Genomic DNA, 16,977 nt, shown 5'->3' on the forward strand with positions numbered 1-16,977 from the left:
CTGGATCAAGTATACATGTGCAGCTTATTGAAATACAGAAAGACGCGTATAACCATCGAACAAGGAAGAGGAGGCAGAAAAGGCCGTCGTTCGCCACTAACTTTATTCTCAGACAAGCAGCGAAATATAAAGCCGTAGCAGACGTATGAAGACCACGTCACCTCAAACTCTCACCAACTTACACAATATTGGGATACAATTTTAGAAGTCCGCGGCATTTCGTCCTCAAAGCAGGTGGCACACAAACCTGCACCAATGGGCGCGCTTTCCGGACTGACGTCATGAGCCGGACGGCCGGATGACCCCGCCTTCGGAGACCCTTGCTGAGTGCATGAGAGGGACTATTTTTTTAATCGCCGAGGCGATCAGCGACCGCCGCGCTTCGGTCATGTGGGCGGGACTTCTCCGGACTTTTTACTATAAAAATCCGTCTATAGATAAGGCGAATGACAACACCTTCCTAATATAAAAAACACTGAAATAAATTATATTCTCCGTCGTTTTCGCATTGGTAAGTGAATAGCTAAGTGCATCACGATTTAGTCATTACTTATATATCTCATGTAGGCTTTTTTTCTTTTGGTAACATTCTGTTGTCTTCGTTCATGTCACCTGTTAGTCGGAGCAGTTTGTCTCTATCAGCCAACTATAGCCTTTTCACAATCAGTTGAAATGTTATGTACACGTTTATGGTTTTTAACAGGCCAGCAAAGCGACGCATTGATGCTGTTCTTAAAATCAACCGGGTTAAGCGACCGCTTGTAGGCGTGTAATGGACCGGCGCACATGTATTGTTATAGTACCTTCTTCCCTCTTCTTTGTTTCGTTTATTGCCTTAATCTCTTTCCCCCAGTGTAGGGTAGCAAACCGGACAACCGTCTGATTGAACTCCCTGCATTTCCTTCCTTTCCTCCTCCTAAGTTTTTCTCAATAACAAACCTCACTGATCGATCGATCGATTGATCGATCTTTCGACTGAGCGGTTGATTTCTAAATAAGAAATGTCATTGATTGATTGATCAGCGTAGTGGTTGATTGGTATAGGGACTGAGGTTAGGTCCACTATAACAATGCGTGTGGCGGCGAGCGTAAAAACCAGGGAACCGTTCAGACCGATGGCAGGAGCAGAAGAAGACTATTCTTTATTCTTCGTTTTCTTTTCCTCGATGCCCGCAGCACGAGGAACGAGGAGCGTGCGCATGCACATGCGCCTGTGCGCGCCATAATTAATAGTCAGCCGATGCAGACGACGATGGCCGCTAGAGGGCTCCCCCTCCCTTTAAGAGAAAGTGGGGTGAAGCGCTGGCGTCAAAGAAAATGTCTTTGATGTCAGAGGGCCGGGCGAATCCTTGGTTGCAGGGGCGGCTTAGTGGTCGAAAGCGCATAATGGCGGGGCGGTTGCCAAGTAGGCGGGTTTGACTCTGTCCAGAGCGACGACTTCTTCCCGCCTGTTGAGCTCGATGGTCTGAGCACCTTGAACGGGCCGTCGTAGGGAGGCGTAAGGGATGGTCGAATTCCTTCACGCCGGACGAAAACGTGGCTCGCTGTAGCCATGTCCTTGCTGACAAAAACGTCAGTCGATGATGCATCCCGACTAGGGCAAGGACGCAGGCGAGAAAATAGGAAGCGAAGCTGTTGAGCGTAACTGTCTGGATCGGGCGCAGCGACACTAGCTGACGCGAAAAATTCACCAGGCATACGCAACGTTGTACCGTAGACCAACTCCGCCGTTGTGCAGCCGAGGTCTTCCTTGAAAGACGAGCGGATGCCAAGCAGGACGAGAGGAAGATCTTCAGCCCAAGACGAACGAGCCTGGCGAGCCATCAAGGCGGCTTTAAGTTGACGATGAAGGCGTTCAACCATTCCATTTGCTGATGGGTGGTAGGCGGTCGTATGGATATGACGAACGCCAAGCAGGTCTGTGAGTTTGCGGAAGAGATCGCATTCGAACTGTCGGCCGCGATCGGTGGTCACAACGCTGGGACATCCGAAACGAGAGATCCAGCCACTGACAAACGCTGAAGCCACGGTAAGTGCTGTTATGTCGGTGAGAGGAAACGCTTCAGGCCAACGGGTGTAACGGTCCACACAGGTGAGAATGTAGCGAGCACCTCTGGATGGCGGAAGTGGTCCGACGATGTCGATGTGGACATGATCAAACCGAGCATCGGGTGGGCGAAATGAGTGAATTGGTGATTTCGTATGTCGTGTCGTTTTGGAGCGTTGACAGTGCACGCATTCACGCGCCCAACGGCGCACGTCGGAGTTCACACTCGGCCACACAAAGCGGGTCGTAATGAGACGTTGCGTAGCACGAACTCCAGCACGGCTCATCACACCGAGATTAGTCGCGCCACGTCTATCTGCAGCCCACGCGTCGCGGCTCGTCTGCACTCTACAAGGCAGACTATGGAGCAGCCGCATCCAGTAATGTACCACCGCCAACGCCGTTACCGGCACCGTCGCCGCATCAACTGCGTCGCCCGCCCATCCCGGCTACGTTCGTCTAAACCCGCTGGCCCAGACGTACTACACCTACGCTCTACCCTGTTTTTAACATACCTTCGCCCGAGTGTGCGCAAGAACCGCCAGCATCACAACAGGTTGTGTGTGTGCCGATTTCGCTGGGCTGCACCGCGGAATTTCTCGGCCCACTACCGATTTCCACGTTACCGGTGTCGCTCGCTCCTTCCAACAGCGTCTCTTCGTCGCGACCCTCGCCCGCTACGCTTCTCCCAGAGCCGCCCGCCAGAGACCCAATGGTTCCCGACAGTCCTTCACCGTTGACGACCTAGACTGCCCCCGGACATTTTGTCTCGCGTCACCAGCCTTGTATATACGCCCCCATAGTTTTTTTTCATTTCGGCTTCATTTCTGCGGGGGGGAGTAATCTGTAGCGGCATCATCATCATCGCTCACGATCATCATCATCGTTTTACCATTTACGCGCCGCGCCTCTCGCGCAGCTCATGCTGAGAGCTCGAGGAACGAGGAGCGTGCGCATGCACATGCGCCTGTGCGCGCCATAATTAATAGTCAGCCGATGCAGACGACGATGGCCGCTAGAATTGGTATACTGATTGATCGATTGGGGTATCGAAGAAAATAGGTGATCCGCATACGCACCCCTCGCTAGCCTTTGCGTGTTCTCGTGGTCCTCGTGTAACCCGGGCACGATCGTCTTCAGGGAGACGAGACCAGCTGCGGCCACGATGCCTGCCTGGCGCATTCCTCCGCCCAGACACTTGCGTACTCTGGACACCCTGTGTTAGCGAGAGAGACAGAGAGAGCCAAGAACGGCCAGAATTAAACACTTGGCAACTCTGGCCAACGCTAGTCAATTAAGAGTCAACATTAGCTAAGTGTATTGCTTTCATTCAAGTAAATGCAACCGGCTCCGTCAAAACTCTTGCACTTACTAACACGAAGGCGTTTATTGCGGTATCCACCAAGAATTGACTCACGTCACTTGCGTCACAGATCTGACGTCAATATAACAGGGCACGGGGTTACTAGCCAACGCTAGCCAAGAGACAACATTAACCAAATGTTCTGGTATAGTGCCTATGCACTATAGTTTTGGTTTCATTCCAGTAAATGCGGCAGGGTCCGTTCAAACTAACGCAGTCATTAACACGAAAATGTTTATTCCGGAATATACCAAGAGCTGACGTCATTTTCGTTGCGAAACTGACGTCAATAAAACGATATGGGGTTCAGGTCAGATGGCAGTCGCTGTGAACATGGGTGTGATGCATGCACATCAAACGCCGCCGTGTCGGTCCAATACCATCACACGCTTTGCAAAACTGTATTTTTAATGTCTCACAGAGCTGTAACTACTTCCATGGAAACATGTTTCACTTTCGAGTTATGAATGATTCCTGTCAGAAGGGTTCAATTCCATCCTTTTTTTTTCACTTACACGCCTAATTCTAATGCATCATTAATGCAATAGGAGGATGTTGCATGGCTTCCTTTCAGAGGGGGGCTGGTTCTCAGAGTAACGCCGGGTTCTACGTCACGCACGAGTACACATACGTCACTGCGGAGTCAAGTGACGTAAAAATTTCAAGGAAATACTTAACTTACTTGTAAATGAAATCTTTCGGGCCAGCCACCAGGGATCCTATGGGACAGGCGAGGCCCTGGACAATCCAAAACAAGATCAGTATAGCGCAAAAAAAAACAAAAAAAAAAACAAGAACACTCGTGCACAACTCAATCACCGGAGTGGGGTTGAAAGAAGACACTGTGGCATTTCTAACAGCCGGATAGCATCACTAACCAAGAGTAACATACATGGGGTTGTACTGGTGTAGTGTGCTTATGTTTTGTCATTACCATGAGCGAACTGCAGTGTGTAATCGCGCATGCTCATGCCTGTATGTATGTGTATACCCTATATGAAAATAAAATCAGTTGAATGTCGGCGCTTGTCTTCGTTTATCGTTCTCTCTTCGTCCGTCGTCTAACTGCGCGCTGTCATACATTACATATACCCACACCAACTATAGCTCGATCGCATACCTTGCTCCAATGTTTCAGTTCTATGCCCTTCTCTCTCGCGCTCTCTCTCAATATTATTGTACAAGTCGAACGTCTAAATCTATTGAAGCTCTGCTTACTAGAGAAGCCCGGCATGACGGCTAATTTTTGTCCTGTACATTTGGCAACCATTCGCTGTACGCTCTCGACCAAACTTGCCTAAGAGTCACTTTGCAATATCACGCTCAACAAAGTGATGCGATCATACCTTTGAGATGCACATCATTACGGTGTCGCATTGCCTGAGCAGATCCTTGACGGGAAGACCCAGGTACGTCGCGGCGTTCATGATTCGGGCGCCGTCCATGTGCAGAGGGATGTTGTGAGCCTTCGCGAACCGTCCGGCCTGCGTTTCGAAGTATACGGGAACCCGATCAACGGTAACAGGGGCCGCGAAAGATTAAAAAAAAAAAAAAAGCTGGAGAGTCTACGTAATCTATTGTACGCGACAAAGGTGTATACACACGTCGTCTCCTACACCGGGACACCAGGCGCGCTAATACTCTCTATGAAAAAAAAAAAAAAATTCAGGAGCCCTTCCCATTTCGGAAAAATGGCGGCAAGCGAATCTGGGCGTGCGCGTGCCTGACCTACCACTTTAATTTCTTTCTTTGTTTCTTTATTTCTTTGTTTCTTTCTTTCTTCCTATCCCTGAAGCGGCTGATCGAAGCGGCTGATATGAAACGGCTGACCACCGACAAGCCCACGATAGAGAGAGCGTCCATTATTGGAAAAGGGCACTTACAAATACACTCAAACCTCGTTATAACGAACACGAATATAACGAATTATCGGTTATAACGAAGTAAATGAAGAATAGTCTTCTCATAGCTATATACAGTGTTACAAATAAACGTTCATAACGATTTTCGGATATAACGAAGTTATTTTCGTGGCAGATGCGACTTTGTTTTAATGAGGTCTGAGTCTACATATGTGACAGGCGCACCACCGCATTTCTGTACCTGGTCGGCGCCGGCTTTTTCGCGCACGACAACGCCGCCACCCCAATCTGTAACTTATAACAAACATCGCTTGAAAAGTTGGAGGCCCTATACGTAATCTATTGATGCGACAAAGCTATGCATGTGTACCGCATCAACAAACCTTTTCCACGTAGTCTACGGGGAGTACGGTGCCTCCGCACACGTTGTGCGTGTTCTCCAGGCACAGCAGTGCGGTCTTGGGGCAGTGGAAGTCACGAGGCCTCATGCGGAACTCCAGGTCTTCCAGCAGGAGTCGACCGTCCTTCTGCGTCGGCACTGCCCAGCTCTGCACGGCTGCCACCTGCAGTGCCAAGTCAGTATGCATCACTATCCGCGGTAATAAAGAGCTTTAGTGCTGTGGCCACCGAAAGGCTTGCGTACGCAGGTCCTTGCGTTCCTTTGTGCTCTTTTTGGGTGCTGCTAGCTATCCGAAGAAAGCTGGTAGATTTGCAACACAACGCCACAACGCGGGTACTCAACGGCTAGGGGACCCTGGCACTAAAACTCTCTATAGAGAGTTTTATTGCCGGGGCCCCAAAGCGACTTGGGTACGCAAGCCCTTGTATTCCTTGGTATTCTCCTTGGGTGTGGCTGGGAATACAAAGGAACGCAAGAGCGTGCGTACGCAAGCGGCTTGGAGTCCCCGGCACTAAAATTCTCTGTTACTGGTGGCGGAGTTTTAGTGACGCGTAACGTGTAGTCGTGCGTTCACATTAAACAGCGGATGCTCCTGCACTATGTAAGATTATATGCGACCCTTACGAGCCGTTGGTCTTCGAGGTTAGGCATCTCCTCCATACTTCGTTAGAGAAAGGACACCACGTGACATTTCAGTGGCTGCCAAGTCACTGCGGCGTGATAGGCGTTGAATACGCTGACAATGCTGCTCGGTCAGCTCTTCAAGGCGACAGGCTCGAGACAATAGGGAGTTTTCGAATAGGGGCCCCAATCGTTATGGGGCCCCAAAGAAATAGCGTCGAGGCCACTGCGCATGCGCGTGGCCCAAACAGCGTTTGGGGGTTTGCGTTGGGGGCGCTATTTCTCGAAATTAGCGGGAGCCTCAATGCCTGCCCCAAAAGCTTTGCGTCAAACGTACATGATGGCACCCGCTGAAGCGATGGCTCTTAGCCAAGACTATATATAGAGTGACATATAGAATAGGGGGAGTGCCCAAAGCGCATCAGACCCTATTCGAAAACTCTTAGCTCCTGCTTGACCGAAAGCCCGCACACGCAAAGCGCTTTGGGGCCCCAAACTTTTGGGGCCCTTGTTCGAAAACTCCCCTTTCAGTTGGAAAGGGGAAAGGGGGACATGGAAGAGGAGAAGAGTTTATGACGACACTACAAGGTCATTGTGGCTAATTCAATGTCAAACTAACACACAGAAACACTGTCACTGCGCAGTCGCAATCTGTCGTTCAGTATAGTTTCTCTGAGTAGCCGCTGCAGCGCCTATCTTCCTTTGTCAATTACTTCTTATCAATAACTTCCTTCGTAGCCAGCGTGTCGAGACGCTAAACGCGTTTGCATAGCGACGACGGAGTGACGTGCTATTAAACTCATTCACAGCGCCGATTGACGACCGTCGATTATTACCGCGGCCTTTATAACTGCCCGCTCAATTTTTGAATACCTTGTCTTCCTTTCGGGAAGTGCTCATCCTTACCTGAGCCACGCCGCCTTGCTCGTTGAGAAATATGTGCGATGCGTCCCCGACGAGGATCTCCTGACCCCTTTGGTCACAGTGGGCCATAACTGCGGAAGAATCCGTACGGATGCATATTAATAAGAAGCTCAGAGTTCACAACAGTGGTATGGGCATCCGTTTTCCCCTGTGAAGGGGCCCTGCTACACTTTTTCAAGGGATATTGGAATGACCTCACTGTCTGAGTTTATTGACTCTGATATATATATATATATATATATATATATATATATATATATATATATATATATATATATATATATATATATTGAATGAACTTGCAGGTAGCACGTTTTGAAAAGGAAAAAATGCCTTTACTAACGTTTCGGCCGTGGCACGGCCTTCGTCAGAGTAAGTAGGTCTGTTACAATGCAGCCGCTTTTATGGGCTCACGTGTTGAACTATCGGTACAGCATCAAGGACAATCGAAAAAAATATTAATGATAAACAACTGGTAATCTGTCAAAAAGATTGTGTTAACATGACTGACATGCGATGGGTACATGAACATACAAGTTTCAAATTTTCCTTGTGCATCAACACGTGGGACACAGTGTGGTCAGCAGGACATGTAAAAAGAGCTCTGAAGCAAAGAAACCAGAAATGACTAATACATACATACTTTAAAACATTTTACTAATCTAAGAAGCCGTTTTGTTAGAGTGCGAGACAGGTGAGCTTACCTACGTTTTCATTGATGCCTGAACGAATGGTGTTAAATTTGTGGATTAAGAAGGATTCCCTCACTTCCCTATCGTGATTTGTCTTGAAACCGGACTGAATAATGGTGGCCCTAATTTTGTCGAAACCGTGGCCAGGCGTACTGACGTGCTTCGACAGTGGTAGATTGGGGAGGCTTACGGCGTGTGCACGATGATTATTAAAGCGAATTCTGAAGCTTGTCTCTGTTTGACCTATGTATTGAGCTTTACATGTTGAACACTCGAGAAGATAGACAACGTTGGTACTGTCACATGTGTAGTCACCATTTATTTTTAATGAAAAGCTGGAGGAGCTGCTTGAAACCGTTTTAGATGTCGTCATGTGCGCGCACACTTTGCAACGTGGTTTGTTGCAGGGATGACAGCCTTCATGAGGGTAAACACGTGGTTTTAGATGAGGTTAGTAGATCACGAAGGTTCCGCGATCGTCGGTAAACCACGCGTGGTTGTTCTGTAAAGATTCCTTTGAGCCGCTCGCTCTGTATTAAAATGTTGAAATGTTTCTTTAAAATATGGCTGACATTTGGAGCTGAGGCCGCATGTGTCAAAATTAGGTTAGTCCGCGAACTATCTTTGGATCTTTTGTTAGCACTCAGCAGATCTGAACGATCGAGCTCTTCTGCGCGTTTGATGGCGTCTGTGATTATGCTGGACGGATAGCTCTGTTTTTTGAGCGCGCTCCGAAGTTGTTTGCAGTTGCGGGAAAATTCGCTGCTATCAGAGCATATTCTTTTATATCGGACTGCTTGGCTGTAGGGAATACTAGTTTTATTGTGCTTCACGTGACTACTACTAAAGTGAAGATATTGCTGCCTATCCGTGGGTTTCCTGTAAAGATTAGTTATCAGCTTCCCATTACGTAGAGTAACCATGACATCAAGGAAGCTTATGTTCACAGGTGAATACGAGTACGAAAAAGAAATCGTTGGATGAGCGTTGTTAAAATCTGCTATGAAAGAAAGAAGTTGCGATTCACTGTGGTGCCAGATTAGGAAAATGTCGTCGATGTACCTCTTATAGTAAAATGGCTTATATTCATGGTTTGCAAGAAATTGGTTTTCAAGGAGCCCCATAAATATATTTGCATAGTTTGGTCCGATTCTTGTGCCCATAGCTGTACCGCTAACTTGCACATAATGTGTCCCATCAAATTCGAAATTATTAAGTTCTAGAATGAGCTTGAGCAACGTAGCTAATGTAGATGCGGAAACTGGTTTGTCGGCGTCGCAATCGTTGTACGCGCAGATAACTGCCTCGATGCCGTCTGAGTGAGGGATATTAGTATATAGTGACGTGACATCTAACGTAACGAGAAACGAATTTTGAGGAACCTCTAGGTCAAGAATATCGGTTAGAAAGTGATTCGTATCTTTAATGTAAGAACAAAATCTGGACGGAATGGTGTTAATGAGGCTATCTACATAACGGGAAAGGTTCTCAGTCACTGTTCCAATTCCAGAAATTATTGGTCTACCGGGATTACCTTTCTTATGAATTTTGGGAAGAAGGTAAAACCTGCCAGCTACTGGGCTTAACGGTATTAAAGATTTTAGAGTACTGTAGCTAATTTCTTTATCATGAAAGAGGGCAGTCAGAGTATCACGGACAACAGCTTCGAACTCGTTTGTTGGGTCATGATCTTGTCGCTTGTAATAGGATGCATCACTGAGCTGCCTCTGGCCTTCGCTGATATAAGTGCTCCTGTCCATCACAACAATGGCGCCGCCTTTATCGGCAGGTTTAATAATTATGTCATTTCGACTAGCGAGGGATTCAATTGCTTTTTGCTCCCTGCCAGTGAGGTTGCGGTGCAATGGTGTACGTTCTTTATATGCCTGCATGACATCGCGTTGCACAGCTCTGATATATAGGTCCAGACATTTGTCTCTTTGGGAGGGTGGCGTCCAATGCTTATAAGATGGCAATGATGAGCTATTGGTATTATGAGCCGAGGACCGATCATGAAAATATTCACGGAGGCGCATACTACGTTCGAAATTGTGAAGATCCTTCACCAACTGAAATTCACTATAGCTTCCAGTTGCAGGGCAAAAATTAAGTCCTCGAGATAAGACACTACGTTCATCAATTGATAGATCGTAGCATGACAGATTTACAATGTTATCCTGTCCCGAAGATTTGCTTTCCAGCTCGGCCGGCGCATTATTAGCTGTAGTTGAAATGCTTGCTCGCAGTGAGCATTCCTTTTTACGTATGTTGTCACGGGCGATCTTCTTCGACTTTTTAGCATCCAGCTCGGCTAACTTCTGTGACCGGTATAATTCGAGATTTTTTAATTCTTCAGTCGTAAACTGAGAAGATTGCACAAGCTGTTTTTCCTGATTGCGCAGGCCTTTTTCTGATGATTCATAATGGCTAATAAGTATGCTGGTTAGTTCAACAGACGCCCGATTTAAGGTATTATTCCACCTTGACAAGTTTTTCTTTGACATCTCTGATGTGGCCGGCTGCAGCTTTAGTTGCAAACCTTTAGGAGCACTTGTTGCCGCGACATACGTTCTAAGCATAGAAATGTGCGATTCACAACGAGTCCGTTTTTCTATAACCTTCCTTGTCCTTAAAAAGTTCATTGAGCCGTTAGACAAAGTACTCTCACCCAGCTGGCGTTGTGGTAGTCAGTTCGTTCCTCTCGTGGTTGTGCCCCTGTTCCGGAGTCCGTACCGTGGTTGAGACGGCGAAAGTGACGCAACGACCGCAGGCGGCGAAAGGCTAGACGTAGGCTGTGTAGGTTGCGACTTGTTCATGGGGGCACGCGATGGTTTTGAGACGACGTTCTGTCTTACGGAAGGCTTACTCGTTAGGGTGCGGGATGCTGTCGGTGAGGTGTTGTTTCTTGAGTTAGGCTGTGCTGTAGGATGACTACGTGCTGAAGGTTGCCATGCTCGACCTACTCGATGCGGAGCGTCATTCGTTGATGAATCGCACCAGGCAGTTGATGTCGCATCCGCTGGTCTTCTGAAGCATAGATGGCGGATGTGACTTGCAAGCAACGACACACCCTCAAAGCTCAAATGAAGCCCGTCTGCTGCGAGGACGCGTGCGGGCGGTAACCACTCGATTTCATGATCGAGGTAGCGAACTAGCCGGGAGTAGCGGCAAAAATTTCGAAGCATGTCATTGAAGACTGATGCTTCCTTGTTGCAGCGTCGGACGAATGTCAGGTTACGGTTCCTTTGTCGACGGTTTCCACTTCTAGGCAGTATCAATGTGGCGTAAATTCGCCGAATTTCTGGGCGGTCCTTCGCAATGCTTTCCAGTAGATCGCGGTATTTTGCAAACGCCTCGTGTCCCGAACTTGAAGCCACATCGGTCGTCCCAACGTGAAGAATAAGACAGGACGCTGAGCGGGGTACTAAGTCCAGCAGGTCACGCACATCACCGATTGTAGCACCACTCTGCGAGATGAAGGCTGGTGCGCCATTGCAGAGGGGGTCGAAGTATTGATGTATATACTTTGTTTGTGAATCTCCCACAACTGCTGTGGTTGGAGTGTTCACAGGGTATTTCCAAATCATCCTTTTCTTCAGTGCTGTCCCGGGACCCATGGTTGAAGAACTAAATGAAGGGAGGGCACGACAGGTCCGGGTATTTTCTATATTGAATGAACTTGCAGGTAGCACGTTTTGAAAAGGAAAAAATGCCTTTACTAACGTTTCGGCCGTGGCACGGCCTTCGTCAGAGTAAGTAGGTCTGTTACAATGCAGCCGCTTTTATGGGCTCACGTGTTGAACTATCGGTACAGCATCAAGGAAAGTCGAAAAAAATAATAATGATAAACAACTGGTAATCTGTCAAAAAGATTGTGTTAACATGACTGACATGCGATGGGTACATGAACATACAAGTTTCAAATTTTCCTTGTGCATCAACACGTGGGACACAGTGTGGTCAGCAGGACATGTAAAAAGAGCTCTGAAGCAAAGAAACCAGAAATGACTAATACATACATACTTTAAAACATTTTACTAATCTAAGAAGCCGTTTTGTTAGAGTGCGAGACAGGTGAGCTTACCTACGTTTTCATTGATGCCTGAACGAATGGTGTTAAATTTGTGGATTAAGAAGGATTCCCTCACTTCCCTATCGTGATTTGTCTTGATTTTTGCCGCTACTCCCGGCTAGTTCGCTACCTCGATCATGAAATCGAGTGGTTACCGCCCGCACGCGTCCTCGCAGCAGACGGGCTTCATTTGAGCTTTGAGGGTGTGTCGTTGCTTGCAAGTCACATCCGCCATCTATGCTTCAGAAGACCAGCGGATGCGACATCAACTGCCTGGTGCGATTCATCAACGAATGACGCTCCGCATCGAGTAGGTCGAGCATGGCAACCTTCAGCACGTAGTCATCCTACAGCACAGCCTAACTCAAGAAACAACACCTCACCGACAGCATCCCGCACCCTAACGAGTAAGCCTTCCGTAAGACAGAACGTCGTCTCAAAACCATCGCGTGCCCCCATGAACAAGTCGCAACCTACACAGCCTACGTCTAGCCTTTCGCCGCCTGCGGTCGTTGCGTCACTTTCGCCGTCTCAACCACGGTACGGACTCCGGAACAGGGGCACAACCACGAGAGGAACGAACTGACTACCACAACGCCAGCTGGGTGAGAGTACTTTGTCTAACGGCTCAATGAACTTTTTAAGGACAAGGAAGGTTATAGAAAAACGGACTCGTTGTGAATCGCACATTTCTATGCTTAGAACGTATGTCGCGGCAACAAGTGCTCCTAAAGGTTTGCAACTAAAGCTGCAGCCGGCCACATCAGAGATGTCAAAGAAAAACTTGTCAAGGTGGAATAATACCTTAAATCGGGCGTCTGTTGAACTAACCAGCATACTTATTAGCCATTATGAATCATCAGAAAAAGGCCTGCGCAATCAGGAAAAAACAGCTTGTGCAATCTTCTCAGTTTACGACTGAAGAATTAAAAAATCTCGAATTATACCGGTCACAGAAGTTAGCCGAGCTGGATGCTAAAAAGTCGAAGAAGATCGCCCGTGACAACATACGTAAAAAGGAATGCTCACTGCGAGCAAGCATTTCAACTACAGCTAATAATGCGCCGGCCGAGCTGGAAAGCAAATCTTCGGGACAGGATAACATTGTAAATCTGTCATGCTACGATCTATCAATTGATGAACGTAGTGTCTTATCTCGAGGACTTAATTTTTGCCCTGCAACTGGAAGCTATAGTGAATTTCAGTTGGTGAAGGATCTTCACAATTTCGAACGTAGTATGCGCCTCCGTGAATATTTTCATGATCGGTCCTCGGCTCATAATACCAATAGCTCATCATTGCCATCTTATAAGCATTGGACGCCACCCTCCCAAAGAGACAAATGTCTGGACCTATATATCAGAGCTGTGCAACGCGATGTCATGCAGGCATATAAAGAACGTACACCATTGCACCGCAACCTCACTGGCAGGGAGCAAAAAGCAATTGAATCCCTCGCTAGTCGAAATGACATAATTATTAAACCTGCCGATAAAGGCGGCGCCATTGTTGTGATGGACAGGAGCACTTATATCAGCGAAGGCCAGAGGCAGCTCAGTGATGCATCCTATTACAAGCGACAAGATCATGACCCAACAAACGAGTTCGAAGCTGTTGTCCGTGATACTCTGACTGCCCTCTTTCATGATAAAGAAATTAGCTACAGTACTCTAAAATCTTTAATACCGTTAAGCCCAGTAGCTGGCAGGTTTTACCTTCTTCCCAAAATTCATAAGAAAGGTAATCCCGGTAGACCAATAATTTCTGGAATTGGAACAGTGACTGAGAACCTTTCCCGTTATGTAGATAGCCTCATTAACACCATTCCGTCCAGATTTTGTTCTTACATTAAAGATACGAATCACTTTCTAACCGATATTCTTGACCTAGAGGTTCCTCAAAATTCGTTTCTCGTTACGTTAGATGTCACGTCACTATATACTAATATCCCTCACTCAGACGGCATCGAGGCAGTTATCTGCGCGTACAACGATTGCGACGCCGACAAACCAGTTTCCGCATCTACATTAGCTACGTTGCTCAAGCTCATTCTAGAACTTAATAATTTCGAATTTGATGGGACACATTATGTGCAAGTTAGCGGTACAGCTATGGGCACAAGAATCGGACCAAACTATGCAAATATATTTATGGGGCTCCTTGAAAACCAATTTCTTGCAAACCATGAATATAAGCCATTTTACTATAAGAGGTACATCGACGACATTTTCCTAATCTGGCACCACAGTGAATCGCAACTTCTTTCTTTCATAGCAGATTTTAACAACGCTCATCCAACGATTTCTTTTTCGTACTCGTATTCACCTGTGAACATAAGCTTCCTTGATGTCATGGTTACTCTACGTAATGGGAAGCTGATAACTAATCTTTACAGGAAACCCACGGATAGGCAGCAATATCTTCACTTTAGTAGTAGTCACGTGAAGCACAATAAAACTAGTATTCCCTACAGCCAAGCAGTCCGATATAAAAGAATATGCTCTGATAGCAGCGAATTTTCCCGCAACTGCAAACAACTTCGGAGCGCGCTCAAAAAACAGAGCTATCCGTCCAGCATAATCACAGACGCCATCAAACGCGCAGAAGAGCTCGATCGTTCAGATCTGCTGAGTGCTAACAAAAGATCCAAAGATAGTTTCGCGGACTAACCTAATTTTGACACATGCGGCCTCAGCTCCAAATGTCAGCCATATTTTAAAGAAACATTTCAACATTTTAATACAGAGCGAGCGGCTCAAAGGAATCTTTACAGAACAACCACGCGTGGTTTACCGACGATCGCGGAACCTTCGTGATCTACTAACCTCATCTAAAACCACGTGTTTACCTCATGAAGGCTGTCATCCCTGCAACAAACCACGTTGCAAAGTGTGCGCGCACATGACGACATCTAAAACGGTTTCAAGCAGCTCCTCCAGCTTTTCATTAAAAATAAATGGTGACTACACATGTGACAGTACCAACGTTGTCTATCTTCTCGAGTGTTCAACATGTAAAGCTCAATACATAGGTCAAACAGAGACAAGCTTCAGAATTCGCTTTAATAATCATCGTGCACACGCCGTAAGCCTCCCCAATCTACCACTGTCGAAGCACGTCAGTACGCCTGGCCACGGTTTCGACAAAATTAGGGCCACCATTATTCAGTCCGGTTTCAAGACAAATCACGATAGGGAAGTGAGGGAATCCTTCTTAATCCACAAATTTAACACCATTCGTTCAGGCATCAATGAAAACGTAGGTAAGCTCACCTGTCTCGCACTCTAACAAAACGGCTTCTTAGATTAGTAAAATGTTTTAAAGTATGTATGTATTAGTCATTCTGGTTTCTTTGCTTCAGAGCTCTTTTTACATGTCCTGCTGACCACACTGTGTCCCACGTGTTGATGCACAAGGAAAATTTGAAACTTGTATGTTCATGTACCCATCGCATGTCAGTCATGTTAACACAATCTTTTTGACAGATTACCAGTTGTTTATCATTATTATTTTTTTCGACTTTCCTTGATGCTGTACCGATAGTTCAACACGTGAGCCCATAAAAGCGGCTGCATTGTAACAGACCTACTTACTCTGACGAAGGCCGTGCCACGGCCGAAACGTTAGTAAAGGCATTTTTTCCTTTTCAAAACGTGCTACCTGCAAGTTCATTCAATATAGAAAATACCCGGACCTGTCGTGCCCTCCCTTCATTTAGTTATATATATATATATATATATATATATATATATATATATATAATATATATATATATATATATATATATATATATATATATATATATATATATATATAGTAGCGAAGCGTTGGAAGCCTGCAATGGGTCGCCCTCTCGAACGCTTACTAGTGGGTCGTCCTCTTCCGCTCTTCTCGGACAGCACGCTCCTCGCGCTCAGAGTCGGCACCCCGCCTTGACTGTCGCCTTGACTGATCGTCGCCGAGTGCCCGCTAATAAACGTCTTTATAATTTGGTGGAGGGCGCTGGGCTTTCACAACAGCTTCGGCCCTCATTCGATGCCCCTGGCTCTTCGATCCCGTACCCTGCCGTCTACGATGCCTCAAGACGCCTCCCAGCAAACGGCCCCGCCTATACCGACCTCATGCCCAGGTATGCCTCGTATCCGCGACCCTCCGGTCTTCACTGGCGCAGATGGCGCCGACGTGGAGGACTAGGCTCGCGATTTACGAGCGCGTGAGTGTCCCCAATAAATGGGACGAGGCAGGAAAACTGACTAACCTGGTTTTCTACGTCGCGGGTGTGGCGGGCTTGTGGTACAACAACCACGCATCAGATTTTACAACGTGGTCCGACTTCAAGACCGCCATTATCAATGTGTTTGGCCGCCTTGCCGTTCGTAAGCTGCAGGCCGAACAGCGCTTACGTGAACGCGCTCAGCAGGCCGGTGAATCATTCACCAGTTACATCGAAGACGTCCTCGATTTCTGTAAGAAAGCCGACGCCACCATGTCCGAATCTGACAAGATCCGGCACATCATGAAAGGCATCGACGACGACGCCTTCAGCATGCTGCTCGCCAAGAACCCCAGCACAATGGCAGAGGTCATAACGCTCTGCCAAAGCTATGAGGAGCTGCGCCGGCAGCGATCGATGACCCGTCGCTCTCCATCACGCGACGCCGAGCTCGCTGGCTTGTCGACCATATCCGACCACTCCGCGTTGCTAGCAGAGATGAAGACATTCGTGCGCGAGGAAATCGCGCGCCAATTCTCTCTGCTGGACTTTGCTCGCCCGCAGTACGTTCAACAGCCGTCGACCACACTTCTGCCTCCGCTCCGTCGAGCAATTGAGCAAGAAATCGCAGAGGTCATGCCCGAGTACCACCAGCACCATACGGCTCCTGCACCCTTGAGTTACGCCCAAGTGGTCGCAAGAACGCCCCCAGCAATCCCTACGGCTGCCCCACACATTTACGCCGAAGCCTCCGCTCGACCTCATTCTTTCGAAGCGGATGTA

At 47.4% G+C, this 16,977-nt stretch overlaps 1 protein-coding gene across 1 annotated transcript in view; it reads right to left on the bottom strand.

Annotated features, from left to right (window-relative positions):
- LOC119400012 (uncharacterized) overlaps positions 1-16,977 on the bottom strand; it is a 32,995-nt gene that overhangs the window by 1,202 nt on the left and 14,816 nt on the right. The window contains exons 4-8 of the mRNA XM_037666921.2: positions 7,200-7,288; positions 5,656-5,835; positions 4,757-4,894; positions 4,093-4,148; positions 3,127-3,263 (exon numbers count right to left, since the gene is read on the bottom strand). Coding sequence (XP_037522849.1) covers positions 3,127-3,263; positions 4,093-4,148; positions 4,757-4,894; positions 5,656-5,835; positions 7,200-7,288 — 600 coding nt within the window. The remainder of the gene's footprint in view (positions 1-3,126; positions 3,264-4,092; positions 4,149-4,756; positions 4,895-5,655; positions 5,836-7,199; positions 7,289-16,977) is intronic.

The sequence above is a fragment of the Rhipicephalus sanguineus genome, chromosome 7, assembly GCF_013339695.2.
Source record: "Rhipicephalus sanguineus isolate Rsan-2018 chromosome 7, BIME_Rsan_1.4, whole genome shotgun sequence".
NCBI classification, from domain to species: Eukaryota; Metazoa; Arthropoda; class Arachnida; order Ixodida; family Ixodidae; genus Rhipicephalus; species Rhipicephalus sanguineus.